Raw genomic sequence first — 15,168 nt, forward strand, 5'->3', positions numbered from 1 at the left:
TGTATGTGTATGAAATTTGTTGCTTTCCATTCACTTATAATCAATGGATTATCACCAACCGATCCAAACAGCAATTTAAGTATGTAAGAACATTTCTCTTTCAACACTGTATATTACCACTAGTATTATTTACTCATATAAATAAATTGATGATGATTATATAGATTTTGAATTAATGTTCATTATTTCATCCTGGAAAGGGTTTTTTATTTTTGTTTTTTTTAAATGAGTTACAATAAATATCCCATTTATCACTTCATTGGTTTGGCTTTTAGATATTAAAGTCATAATTTTGTTTCTAAACTCATTTGGCCCACAGGTGGAAATGGTGTATTCATTGTTGTCAATGCTTGGTACTCATGATAAGGATGATATGTCGCGAACTTTGCTAGCTATGTCTAGCTCCCAAGACAGCTGTATATCCATGCGACAGTCTGGATGTCTTCCTCTCCTCATCCAGCTTTTACATGGCAATGACAAAGACTCTGTGTTGTTGGGAAATTCCCGGGGCAGTAAAGAGGCTCGGGCCAGGGCCAGTGCAGCACTCCACAACATCATTCACTCACAGCCTGATGACAAGAGAGGCAGGCGTGAAATCCGAGTCCTTCATCTTTTGGAACAGATACGAGCTTACTGTGAAACCTGTTGGGAGTGGCAGGAAGCCCACGAACAAGGCATGGACCAGGACAAAAACCCAAGTATGTTCCCTGTAGTGTACATCATAGTGCATGTTACGAACAAATGTAAAAGTTTTTAAAAGGAAAACTTTTTTAGTTAGTATGTTATCTTTATAGATAGGAAGGGGAAATGCATATTAGCCATCTACACTGCTAACGTAGTTTAAAGCTTAAGTCTGTATTTCCCTAGAAAATTATAGCAAAGGAAAATGTTATATGCACTACTTTGCAGCCAAAAAAGAACAAGAAATCAAGAGAACTTTGTAGAGTCATAGTATAGTAGATCTAGAAAGAACTTGAGCAATTATGTTGCCTCTTTCATTTTATAGATGATGTTCAGGAAAGTGACTTCACATAAGTTCCTTGAGCTATTAGTGACCAAGCCATAATCTTTTACATTTGCATATCACTCTACTCAGTGGATACAGAGCTATGTTTTATCGTTGTTACTTGATGATCTTCACAATAACCTTATGAAGTAGGAAGGGAAGATATTATCACCTCCATTTTACAGATGAAGAAACTGAGGCTCGGAAAGTCTAAAAGACTTGCCTGTGACCTCACAGCTAGTAAGTGGTGGAGCCATGAACAGAGGCCAGATCTTCTGACTCTCGGCCCAGTGCTCTTCCTACTGCACCATCCTTCTCTAGGCGATGGGCCCCTATTGCTGGGGGTTATCAGGCACCCAGCTCTTTGCTCAGGGAGAGACCCTCTTGGCCATCAGCATCTCTCTCAGGAGCAAGGGATATGGGAGTTGGGACCCTTGGGCACATAATTTACTTCATTTCTGTAGCAAGAACCAGAAGCAATAATTATGTAAGGTAAGACCTTCCTTTTACCTGTTAAGAAAACACACACACACACACACACACACACACACACCACAAAAAGAGAACAGAGGACTATTGCTTCAACCTGTTGATTTGGGAGACAGGAGGGGGTGATGGAGAGAACATGATCTATAAAGTTTTAGCAGAATTTTTTTAACTTAGATATAAAGGTGGATTTATTTAAAGTCTAAAAAACCTTAGGAATAAGAAAACAGAAGAAATCGCTTTTTATATCTATTTGTCCTAGAGATGAGGAGAATAATAAGATACTTTACTGGGAGAACATTGTCTTTCTAGATTGTTTTCTTTGGCTACTGACAATTATGTAATTACTAGCATTCTGTGCTCTTGATAACATATTCTCAAAAAAGTTAAATAGGATAAATTAATATTACTTCAGAAAAATAGACATGCTTTTTAAATTTTATTTCACATAATGAGTTTTGAAACCTTATGCATAGTATTAAATATGGAGGTACATTTTCTCGCACATCTTTTCTTAAAATTTTGTTTACTATTTAATATCTGTCAATATAGTACACTTTCTCTGCTAGGTTTGTACTAGATTTCTCTACTACACTCATGACAGTAGTTTAAATAGAAATTGTAAATTAAACAGTTTTATACCAAAATGTTTTGTTCTTTCATATAGTAAATGTAATTTTAAATTAGTTCAGTTATAGCATATATCAGTAAGGGACTTATTCTGACAGACTTGGTCAAGGGCAGATGAGTGGTAAACATTTTTATGGAATCAAGAAAAGCCCTTTACTCATATTTTCTTTTCCATGTTTATAGTATTTATTCATTTATCCAGCAAATACTTGTTGATACACTAAACTATGAATTAGGGATATGTTAGTGAGCCCTGCGTGTTTTTTAAGTATAATAAACATCATTGCTTTTGAGAAAACAAAGCATTATGGTTTATGTCAATTTTATTTTTCAGTGCCAGCTCCTGTTGAACATCAGATCTGTCCTGCTGTGTGCGTTCTAATGAAACTTTCATTTGATGAAGAGCATAGACATGCAATGAATGAACTTGGTGAGACAAAAATGTTTCTTAATGCCATAGAAGAATATTAAAGGTTTCATCATTATTGAAATAAAATATAAGGCCACTAACTTCTATTACCAGCTGCTTCCTCTTTGTTTGTGGCAAATGATTATATTCTGGTTTCCAGAGGAGAAAACTGTTACCTTGACAGAAACCGTTACCTTGTTGTAAACTAACTTGATTTTCAAAACCTTAGTCATAGATTGGAAAAATTGCTAGATGGGCCACTCCTTGCCCCTGTTGCCAAGATAGACCCAGTATGACAGTTGACAGGATAATTTTAATTATTTTGAAATGTGGAGCTACTTTTTTGTTCTTGAACCTCAGTTGCTTCATTTATCTTTGTGATTATCTGTACTTTACTGGATTTTCATGATAAGCAGCATGGTATCTTTGAAACTGGTTACTATGGAAAAGCATAATATTCTAATTTAAGTCAGAAACATTCCATTAATTTTGGAAGGATTATTCTTTTAGCTATGTGTTACCACACATTCTAATCTTTATACAGTCTGCATTTTCATGTAATGGTTTTTCTTTGATATCTAGGTTCATTTTGCACATGTGGCATTTATAAATTACATCATGCTGAGCCTTCCCATGTGAACTGGAACTCTAGTCATGCCACAGCAAGACTTGTACACTGAGTTCCCATCTTAGTGTAGCTGTGCCCTGGCTTTTTGTGCTGTTTATGTTACATTGCATTCCAGCCCCCACTTTGTATTCCTGTCACCCTCATCACTGTCATTCATCATTTATTTTAAAAGTAGCAAACTCACGAGACTCTTAAACAGAGAACCTGAAGAGCCAAAATGAGTGTTATCTCCTTCAGTCATAACTTCAGGAGGCTGTGTACTTGTGATTTTAGGCCTGTCCTCCAGCCATGCTTTTCTTCCCACAGGCCCTAGCAATTGGCCCACCTGATTCTCTCTCCTTCCCCAGCCACCTCCCTCAACCTCCTGTGGAACTGAGTATAATCTTATGCATTCTCCCTCCTCAGTACAATCTCAGCATTTGTGAAAATTTTATGTTTGGATGGGTTTTTTTTAATGCAGGTAGTAATGGGAAAGAGATAAAAATAACGAATAAACAGGAAAATTAATCCAGTTTTCAGCTAACACAAAGATTTTTTTTTATAAATGTCCCTGTGTTCCAATGGACTGTAGACTAGGACTGACACATTAATCATCTGAATTTCAAAGTAAAACGTAGACTCAGTATTTGTTCCTCTTCCTTCTTCAGGTAGGAAGGCTACCCGGGGCATTTCATCACAGGAGCTAGGGCAGGGGCTTTCAGGTGAGGAGCAGGATGGGGCCTCTGGGGGTGTGACTGTTGGGGACATAGCCACAGGGGATTTACCTTCTTCTCATTCCTAGCCTCCAAATTTGCACTGGAACAAAAGAATGATCAAGGTTTATGGATTGTGGAGAAATAGAGTAAGATAGCACAAAGTATCTAACTGACTGTGAGGGATGAGGAGAAAAAAGTCCCAAGTAGGTGAAAAGAAATTCCTAAGCCCAGTCAACTGGGACTGTCATTTGTCCATACAAGATTCTACAGCTGTCAGGGCCATGTAAATTTGCACATATTATACTGTAAGTTTTAGGCTATAACATTAGCGATCTATACATTTATTAATTATTAGGTCTGTCCCAGAAACTTTGCTAGGTACTAGATATAAAAAAGATTAGGACATAGTCCTGACTTTCAAGGGACTCATAGTTTATTTGCATTGCTGTTTCTGAAACCAGAGTATAATGAAGACCAGAGGCACATGTCAAACCTGTAGGTTCTCTGGCCTTGTAGCAAGTAGGTATAGTAAAACAGAATCTTCAGAAGGGGAACCTGGGAACCATATTTAATAAGTGACCCAAGTGATTCAGATCAGGAAATTTTGTGAAACATCAATGTATAGAATATTGATGTTGGGCCCCTAATATTTATTTTAGAATAAGGCATTTCATGCTAATGGTGAATATCTAAACCAAGTAAGAAAAATAAATACATATATGTGCATATATATACATGCATGCGTGTATGTATATACTTTATTAAAGTGCCATCTTTCTATTACTTTTTTGAATTAGGATCTGTTGAATGTTACCTGAAGCTGTTGATCCTCTATTATCTATAAGGTTATGGAATACTGTATTAGACAGTATTTGGTCCATATGGACCCCTATTTTCTAACAGGCACCAAGAAAAATATGGAAGGACATACTCATCATCTTTGCATTACCTTGAAACATCCTAATTTTTCTCAGGAAAATCTATTTTTAACTCTGTCATGAATTTCCATCATATTTTTTATTTGCCTGAAAACAAAGGGTTCTCTCTTTTATCTGATATCCTAAATTCTATTGAGTGTTCTTTTTTATTAGCCATGTTATTTATGGTTTTGTTGACATTGGTCATATCTTTCTTTACTTTTTGTTTTCAGAATCAAATCCTAAGATTTTTAATTTTTTTCATGTAAGAGTACTCAACTCTGCTTATTTAGTGCCTTCTTGGGATCTTTATCACAGCTATTGCTACACCAGGCAGGATTTTAGGTAGGCACAAAGCATAGCATGTTTTGTTTTGGTATTTATAGTCTGCTTTATAATGCTCAACATTTTGGTGATCTCATCAGTACTTAGGGCCACTGTCTTTAGGTCTACAGTGACCACCCCACCACACCCACCCCCAGGTCAATGTCCTTGGTCCAAACTCTCAGTTCTTTTACTGGCTCCTTCTCCTTTGTCCAAGTATTGAATGATGGAATTCCTCGAAGCTCTATCCTGGGCTCTCTTCTGTCTCCATAGGCAGTATCCTTCACTCCATGGCTTAAGTTACAACGTTTTTCAAATTTACATCTTAATCCAAGTTCTTGCTCCCGAATTTTAGATACATTATCAAACTGTTCATCTGACATCTTCACTTAACATCGTTTTTCAGACATTTTAACTCAACTGCCACAAACTGAATTTTTTATCTCCTCCATCCTCAGATCCCTTATCTCTCTAGGGTTCCTTTTTTCAGAAAATGGCATTCCATCAACCCAGGTGCTCAAGCCAGCATCTTGGATGACATCCATGACTCCATTCTTATCTCCTGCATGTAGTAACTAAGTGCTTTAATTCTGCTTCTTAAATCACTGCTCTTCTTTTCATTCCCAGTCCAAGCCACCATCGCCTCTCCTATTCTGCAGTACTTTGTCTTACTTGTCTCCCAACTTCCAGTCATAATCCATTCTGTACCCTGCAAACATAGGAATCTATTTAGAACACACATATAATTATTCCTTCCCCTGCCTAAAGCCCTTAGTGTGGCACATAAAATCTTGCATGATCTGACCTCTACCCATTTTTGTAGCCTCATCTTGTAACTCTTTCCTTGTTGCTATGTATTTCAGGCCCGGGCCCTTGCACATGCTGTTTGATCTACCCGAAATGCTTCATTGTTCCTGTCCCACCCTTTTTAGCTACTCTTTCATCATTTAAGTCTCAACTTAGACATTATTTCCTCAGCCTTTTTCTTGATCATCCCAGTCTAGGTCGAGTCCAACTGATATCTTGCCCTATACTTCTCTACAACCCAACACACTTTAATTAGTTGTCAGTGTCTGTCTTTGCTCTAACCTGTAAGCTCCATAAAGAAAGTGACTATTTTAGTCACTGCTATATATTTTTCCATCATTATGGGAAGATGTTAGGAAAGTCTTCCTGGATTTTCCTTAACCAAATTAGTTTTCACATATCTACATTCAGACTTATCTGTTATTTCTGTTAATCGTAAAAATTTATGTGAATCTTTCTCTAGTTAAATCCCCAGGCCTGGAATTCTTGACCCAAGATAGAACTTTGTTTTGTAAACTTGCAGATTCCTCTACATACTGACTCTTCTAGATTATTTGCAAAAATATTAAATGTACAGGTTCTCTCAGATTAATGACCTGTTTAGACTTATAGTATCCAAGTATTGTGTTTATATTTATCTTCCTTTTTTCTGTCTAAGCCACTTCTCTGTGACAAAACAATATCCCCATCCCCACAATGATTAATGTTGATGATGAATAATATTTTGAATAGCCTCCATATGCATTTTATTTTTGTTCACTCACCATTTTGCTTTGCTTTTTGTTTTGTTTTGTTTTTACTACCCCTTCCTTTATGTCTTTCCCTTTCCTTTTTCTTCATTTTCCTCCTTGCTTTCCTAGTGTTGACCACTGTGGGCATTGCTGAGCATACCCAGTGCTAGGAATCAAGGGAAAATACTAAATCCTAGTATAGTCGATATTTGACACTTGCAAGTATAAAAGTAAAAAAAAAAAAAAGATTTTTAAACATAAATAGGTAGTTTTATAGAACTTACTAACAAGTTGACAGATAATTCTTTTTCATGAAAAAAATAAGCTTTGCTTCTTGCACAGTTTCATTTAGAATTTTCACTATTCCTAAGGATAATTATTCAGCAGATAAAAAATATTAAATTAATTAGGGCACTGTGTGCAACAATGAAGAGTGTTTGGAAAGTCATTATAATAAAAATAAGTTACTTTTTTCTGCTTACATTCAGGAAGACCTAGTATTAAAAAATAGCCACCTTCATTATTGATAGGATACAGTATATGTGCAGTAAACAGAGTATAATGCTCATTTCACCCAGTAAAGCAAGGGGTGGAGGGTGGAGTAACTGGCAGAAAATGGAATAGTTGTCAGTTGTACTTTATAAGTGTATTACACAAAAGTTTTTCATAACAGTGTTGTAATTTGTAATTCTAAAAACATTTAAATTATATATTCTTAATTCTTTGAGGTTTTTTTCCTAATGCTTAAGTTATAAACTTGGTACTAGTTTGTTTTATTTTAGATTATTATCCTTTTCCTCTTGCCCTTTTTAAATTAGGGGGACTGCAGGCCATTGCAGAATTATTGCAAGTGGACTGTGAAATGTATGGGCTTACTAATGACCACTACAGTATTACATTAAGACGATATGCTGGAATGGCTTTGACAAACTTGACTTTTGGAGATGTAGCCAACAAGGTATGTTTTCTAAGATCCATTTCTTAAGACAGCTCAGGTATAAGTTAGTTTACGCTCATACAAACTGCTTTTTACTGCTTTCCTTTTTGTCACTCCTCATTAAACTCTAATAAAAACCTGTGCTTCACATTCTACTTTATATCCTTATTCATTTGGTTGTCTAATGACTAAACAAAGGCAGAAGATGGAACACAGTGGTGGATTTATGTAATCGCATTTAAAACATTGTTCCTAGGAATGACAGCAAAAATCTGAAAATCTTGATGACCAGTGCAAGTGTTACACACATATTGGTTGCACCCAAAAAGAGACCTTACCTTAAAACCCTTTGCTTATCACTACTTATCATTTATTCACTTTATTTTTCCAGTTTGCCAAGAGAAGAACAGATAGCAAAGGATTAGAAGAGTATTTGTCTTTCACTTAAGTAATCTGATTCTAAAACTTTTATTGGGTGAAATATTAGCTGTAATTAAAATGAGACAGTTAAAATTAGATTTGAAGTTTAGTTGTCAAGTAAAGCTCAACATCAGGTTTCCTTGTTAGTGACCCTCTGTTTATATCTGCTTTTACAGGCTACACTCTGCTCTATGAAAGGCTGCATGAGAGCACTGGTGGCCCAACTGAAATCTGAAAGTGAAGACTTACAGCAGGTACTACTTATAATTTCAAGATGTTTTTCTAGGATATGAGCGGGTTAGTATCCTTATTTAAATTCATTTAAGCTGTGGCTCAGTATTTAGTATCCTGTTTAAATTATGGTTTACAATTATACCAGAATAAAGGAAAATAATTATATTGTAGGAATTCCTTTTGTCACCATAATAGCATTTGGAAGAATTTCTTTCTTAATAGATTTCAACTTTTATAGCATTAAAAACAAAAAAGCAACTACTATAAATCATTTTTTTACACAGATTATTCTAAATTTGATTCATTTGCAGGTAATTGCAAGTGTTTTGAGGAATTTGTCTTGGCGAGCAGATGTAAATAGTAAAAAGACATTGCGTGAAGTTGGAAGTGTGAAAGCATTGATGGAATGTGCTTTGGAAGTTAAAAAGGTACCCTTGAAAACATTCAATACTATAATATGGATTTTACCTTTGGATGCTTTTTTGCTGCCCTCTCTCACCCCTGAGATTTCCTAATTTCTGACCTATTTATCTCACCAATCCTTAGTCTAGACTACTTCAAACTTCCAAAGTATTAAGATGGAAAAGATTGTGTGGTGGCTTAGAGTAAGTCAGGGTTTCTCAGACTCGGCACTGTCGACATCTTGGACCAGCTGTCTTTGTTTTGGGAGACTGATCGGTGCCTGTGGGATGTTTAGCAGCATTCCTGGACTTCGTCCACTAATTGTCAGTAAACCCTCTTCTCAGTCATGACAGTCAAAAATATCTCCAGATCTTATCAAATGTCCCCCAGAAGGGAGGAGGGACAGAATCACCCCCAGTTAAGAATCACTGGTATTAAGTGTTACATCTCAATCTCATTACATCTTTAAATCTCAATCCCCCAAAATCCTCAAATTTTGATGGTCATCTTATAAAGAGGTGATCAGACTCAAGGGTGGGGAATCCCCAAATAGCAATTAGTTTATAAAAGCAAATATCTCCAAGTGGGATATCCATTTTAAAAACTGGGTTTTTTTGTTGTTGTGTTTTGTTTTGTTTTTTTAATTAAACTTGAAATTTGAGAGGGACTAAGCAAGTCTTATATTAGCTAATCTGAGCTTCCTTTCACCCAACCAGTCCTCTTAGACCCGCAGCCTACATTTTTTTATTCAAAATTTCCTTTTCAGAGAAGGCAAAAGTTGTGTTTTTTTCATTTGTTCATTTATGTATTTTTGCTAAATTATTTTATACCTGGAAAATCTAAGAAAATAAACTGGAAAATTATTAGGAAAAAAATGTATTTAAATAACATATTATAAAGTTAATGTTGAAATATACTTAGGGTCTGCATAAAGATACCTTTAAAATACTACCGAATTGACAGAACACTTGTACTGAAGCTGCAGAAAAGAACGTTTCTGAATGTCCAAAAAGTACTTGAAAAGATACTCACCAACATTTGTAATCAGGGAAATATAAATTAAAACTACAATGAGATACCATTACACATATTACATTGGTTAAAATTTAAAAGATTGACTAAGTGTTGAGCAGCTGGAATTCTCATGCACTGCTGGTGGGAATGTAAAATGGAATAACCACTTTGAAGAACATTTATCCGTGGTTTAAAGTTAAACATACACCTACCTTACAACCTAACTTACTCCTAGTATTTACCTAAGAGGAACAAAAATTTATGTTCACCCAAAGACTTACACACAGATGTTCACAGCAGTATTATATATGATAGCCAAAAACTAGAAAGAACTCTAATGTCCATCAACAAGGGAAATGGGTAAACAAATTGTGGAGTATCCACAATGAAATACTGTTCAGCTATAAAAAGAATGAACTGTTGATACATGTAGTAATCTGTAATGATAGGAAACAGAGAAGTAGTTGCCTAGGGTTAGGGGGTGGATTACAAGGAGCTACTAGGAAATTTAGGGGGATGAAATAAATGTTATCTTGATTGGAGTGACGGTTTCATAAGTATACATAGACCTCAATAAAACTATACAAAAAAATTAGCACTGTGCACACTTTATGGCTCTTCATCTAATCAACTATATTTTCAGAAAGGTTTCCTATGTATTATAGGAATTTGTACTGCTGCTGAATAGTTCATGACTTTATTATCTTTCAAGGACCTCAGAGATCTACATACAAATTAATTGCTACAAACCAAGAAAGCTAGATTAAGAAACACATAGGGAACATAAAAAGACCATTATAAATGGAAAGACATACTCTATTTTTATAAAAGAGTTGTATTTTAAAGATCATTTTTCCCTAAATTCACATATAAATTTTAAATGTAAGTCCAAACTTGGAAAAAAAATATCAGAAATGTATAATACCCAATTCTGGTTTTGGCCTGCTTCTAGTTAGCAGTATTAGAATTTATTTGCTCCCTCTTTTTCTACGTTCAGTGCAGTAGTCATTATGGACATTCTCTTTCTCTTTTTAATTCATCGTTATTTCCTTCTCAACTTCATTTGCTACTAATGACCAAGAGAATCAGACCTTCCATATTCTCCATGTGTTGCATTATTTTAACCAAATTTAACTGGCTGTTACTCTTTTATACAATAGAACTTTTCCTTCACCTGTAGTCTGTGCCCCAAGTGTTGCAGTTCACTCAAAGATATTACTCCCTTACTCTTGACTTTTATATCTTCTCTACTGAACATAGAGAAGAAAGCCTTTTATGTTTCACTGATCTATAAGAAACCCAGTTTTTTGAAAATTTAAAAATTATCTTGCTTTTTCTAACTCCTGCTGTTTCTCTTTTTCCTATAACAACCAGGACCCTGAAGAAGTCACTGGCTCCATTTCTTTTTTTTTCTTTCCTTTGAGCGAGTGATCAGATAGATTGAGAGAGACAGAGAGGACCCAAGATAGAAGCTGTAGTGTTTTTATAACTTAGTCTTGAGAGACAGCCGATCACATCTACCATATACTATTTATTAGAAATGAATCATTAAGTTCAACCCAAAACTCAAGGGGAGAGGTATTATGCTTCACCTCTTAAGAGGAGAGTGTCAGAGAGAGAATCTTTGGATATACCTTTAAACCGTCACAGAAAATTACTTACCTTCTTAGTGTGTTTCCCCATCTGTAAAATGGAGATATCAGTATTACCTACAACACAGAGTTTCTGTTAACCAGAGTTCTCCAGAGAAACGGAACCAATAGGATGTGTGTGGGGAGAAAGAGAGAGGGAGAGGAGAGGGAGAATGGAAGTGAGAGAGAGATTCAGATTGATTTATTTTAAGGAAATGGCTCACACTATTAGGGAGGCTGACAAGTCCTCAGATCTGTAGTTGGCAAGCTAGGAGCCCAGGAAAGCCAATGTGTTCCAGTCTGAAGGTTGGCAGGCTCAAGACCCAAGTAGGGCCAATGTCTCAGTCTGAGTCTGAAGGCCAGAAATGACCAATGGCCCAGCTCAAACAATCAGACAGAAGTACCCACTTGCTCCATTTCTTAACCCGTATACCTTCTTCAGTCCCTCCTAATTTTTTTTCTGACAAAATCTAGATTTATAGATTAATTTGGGCGTTTATTTTCTGCCTACAGCTATATTTGATACTTTTTGATCACACACCTTATTGAAATCCTCCCTTTGTTTTTACTATCTGTACCTTCAGCCCCTAATCACTTCTTGTTTTCTCTAATTCTAACTATAAAGCTTCTTTGAAACAAAACCCTTAGCCTTCTGCATGTAGTCTCATAGGGAGCAACTTCTATTTTTGTACCTTCACCTCTTCCTCTGGGCCAGATGCAGTTTAAAAGCTCATTCTAAACTCTTGCTGTTATTCTGTTCTCAGGATACTTTGAATGTCCCACCTTTATGTCAATCACAATATAATTAAAATTAGTGAAAGCACTTCTTCCCTGCCTCCTCATAGATAGTATCCGAACCTGTTCCTTGGATTGTTTTATTCATTTAATTTCCTTATGAAGAGAATACAGTGGCTATTTATTGGGTTAGGCCCAAAATGTTTACCCTGACATTCAAGGTCTTCTTTGACCTCTCTGACCCTGCCTCCCACTGTTCCCCAGCATGGACTTGAATCTCTGCATCTTCTTTCTATACTTCAGTCCTCCCTTTCTGATTCCCATTTACATGCCTTTCCTCATTCTACTTCCTCTGCCAGGAACAACTGTCTTCTCTTCTCTCAGAACGCACAATTTTCTACAAAGCTGATCTCCGTGAAATATTTATTTGATTAAATTTAGGTGGTAACAGTCTTTCCTTTAGAGTACTTTGTTTCATATATGGTTTTGCATCTCCCTCCCTCCCTCCCTCCCTCCCCAACTGAATTCTTTGCACCTTCAAAGCAGGTTATCAGTTTGCTATGTTAATATTCTCTGGAGTACCTCTAATTGTGATAGGCACAGAGTAAACTTCTAATGGATGTTTATTCCTTGATCGATTTGTAGTAAGAGGAAAGACTGGCATCAGGATCATGGCAGGTTTTGATCAGACATCTTTAATTGTATATGCAGAGTATTTCTGTGGAAATTACAATTTGACAATTTACTGCGATGTTGTATACCAGGGAGTTCTGGTTTTTGTAATTACTTTGTAATTACTTTGTTTCTTTGGGCTAAATACGAACTGGAGTTTTTTCCACTACACTTTCTTTTTAATAGTTATGTTGTTATTTTTGAATCAACTGCATATAAATATATGTGTTTTTATACAACCAAATATTGTACATACTGCTCACAACTTGCTCTTTTCATTGAATAATACTTCTTAAATATCATTCTATATCATCATATAGAGAGTATTTTGTAGTTTCTGTTACCCTGAAAATGTTATCTTTTCAGAATGTACATCAGTTCTGTTTCATATTCTAATGTAAGCTCTTGTAAGATATGTGTGTACCCTCTAAATACTTAGAATAAATTTCATAAAGATCATTAGTTTAATATTTTATTCTGCTTGTTTTATGGGGATATCACTGACTTAAGTTCCATTTGGTATTTTATGAAAGTTTTTCTAAATGAGTTTTTCTAATACCTTAGGAATACCAGTGAGGGCTGAGCAGCAGGGGGGATAAAAAAAAAAAAAAAAAAAAAAAAACTTACTCCATAGAAGTAAATCTAGAAGTTAGAAGAGACAATTCAAACTCTAATTAGATGACACATAATTTGTTTCTTAATAGGAATCAACCCTCAAAAGCGTATTGAGTGCCTTATGGAATTTGTCAGCACATTGCACTGAGAATAAAGCTGATATATGTGCTGTAGATGGTGCACTTGCATTTTTGGTTGGCACTCTCACTTACCGGAGCCAGACAAATACTTTAGCCATTATTGAAAGTGGAGGTGGTATATTACGGAATGTGTCCAGCTTGATAGCTACAAATGAGGACCACAGGTAAATACAGAGTTTTATATTACTTTTAAATGAATTAGTAGAGAATTCATTCCCTCAAAAAGACCCATGCATAAGCACTGTTTTGTGTAATTTTGCAAGTTCTAAGCTAAATTATATTTATTGTGGTGAAAAGATAACTATTAATATCTAATTCGTTCATTAGTATATTTTAATAAAAGTTCATAGTATCATAATGATGTCTAGAAGTAAACAAATGATAGCTGAGTGATATAACTCATATGTAGAGAGAAAACTAAGTCACGATAACAAAAACAAAACCTATGGGTGTGATCCAGAATACAGTGATTTACATTTTTCTAGTGGTTTCTTAACATCAGTGATCATAATGTTATTTAGCAACAGCCATTCATCCAATCTATTAGAGCTGTGAAACTAAGAGAGCACCTCCAATATGAGGCACACATTTTCAGAACTTGGGCTCTGTATTATGTCAACCAAAATATGGATATCTTTCACAGCATATTTATTTTATTCAGTATTGTTCCTGTTTTACTTTTTTTAAAAAAGATAATATACTTTTAGTAAAAGAACCTGTAAAGAATATAAACATCTTTTAAGTTTTTGATGTATAAACCACAAGCCTTATAGCCTTTTCTGCTAGGCAAAGACTTAAACTCAGTAAGTGCTCAGGAGTCTACTGGACTACTAAGAGAAGACCACCATGTTAAAGTTTATTGTACACCCTCACCAATCAATTTTATAGCCCACTAAGGCTGGATGTATTATTAAACTTCAGTTTACCCTGCATTAAACAAGCTGTAGCTCTTCAAGTCCCAAAGTTCATTTTGCTGATTCTCAACCCTTATTTTTATACTTAGGTATCTTTAAATGTTTTGAAAACCTTCCTTTTTTTTCTTTATTTTTAGAAATAACAGCTATACATACAGTTTACCAGAGAGCACTTGTAACAGGGATGGCAATATCACAAAATCAAGCTAGAGACATAAAGATTACTCTAAAAATTAGTTTGCTGATCTACATTCTTACATCATGCTCCTTGACTGCATAAAGATCCTTTGATGAAACTACCACAAAGTCCCCGTTCAGCATAAGATTTCATGATACATTTATAGTTCTTAAATTGGGAAACTGTCACCATGTAAATAAAGTAAATGTATCTGCTCAAGAAAAAATTTTAAAAGGTATCAGGTCAGAATAGGAAATGCAGAATGGATTAAAATTAACACTTGTACTTCTTTTAGTCTGACAACTAAGTTTCCTAAAACAATACCTTAAATAAACTAAGAACAAAAGGAGATATGGAATGCTTGGAATTTATAGTATAATTTGACACAATTTTATTATGCCTCTTAATAAGTTTTAGTAGTTATCTTAATATTTAAATTTGTTTTCTATCCTTCTATGTGTTCTTACTACAGATTTTGACCTTAACTTTATGATATTTTTATTTTCAGGCAAATCCTAAGAGAGAACAACTGCCTGCAAACCTTATTACAACACTTAAAATCTCACAGTTTGACAATAGTCAGTAATGCATGTTGAACCTTGTGGAATATCTCAGCCAGAAACCCCAAAGAACAAAACGAACT

General features: G+C 35.2%; 1 protein-coding gene across 4 annotated transcripts in view; it reads left to right on the forward strand.

The window, feature by feature from the left end:
- Nucleotides 1–15,168, forward strand: part of APC (APC, WNT signaling pathway regulator) — a 125,891-nt gene that overhangs the window by 100,565 nt on the left and 10,158 nt on the right. For 2 of the 4 annotated variants that reach the window (XM_006913281.3, XM_025047890.1), the window contains 6 exons: nucleotides 320–698; nucleotides 2,457–2,552; nucleotides 7,452–7,591; nucleotides 8,167–8,244; nucleotides 8,536–8,652; nucleotides 13,383–13,597. In XM_006913281.3, the coding sequence (XP_006913343.1) occupies nucleotides 320–698; nucleotides 2,457–2,552; nucleotides 7,452–7,591; nucleotides 8,167–8,244; nucleotides 8,536–8,652; nucleotides 13,383–13,597 (1,025 nt within the window). Of the gene's footprint in view, nucleotides 1–319; nucleotides 699–2,456; nucleotides 2,553–3,806; nucleotides 3,861–7,451; nucleotides 7,592–8,166; nucleotides 8,245–8,535; nucleotides 8,653–13,382; nucleotides 13,598–15,168 lie in introns of all 4 variants that reach the window. The other 2 variants (XM_025047889.1, XM_025047891.1) reach the window with 2 other exon arrangements.

Source organism: Pteropus alecto, unplaced genomic scaffold (assembly GCF_000325575.1).
Source record: "Pteropus alecto unplaced genomic scaffold, ASM32557v1 scaffold20, whole genome shotgun sequence".
Lineage (NCBI taxonomy): Eukaryota > Metazoa > Chordata > Mammalia > Chiroptera > Pteropodidae > Pteropus > Pteropus alecto.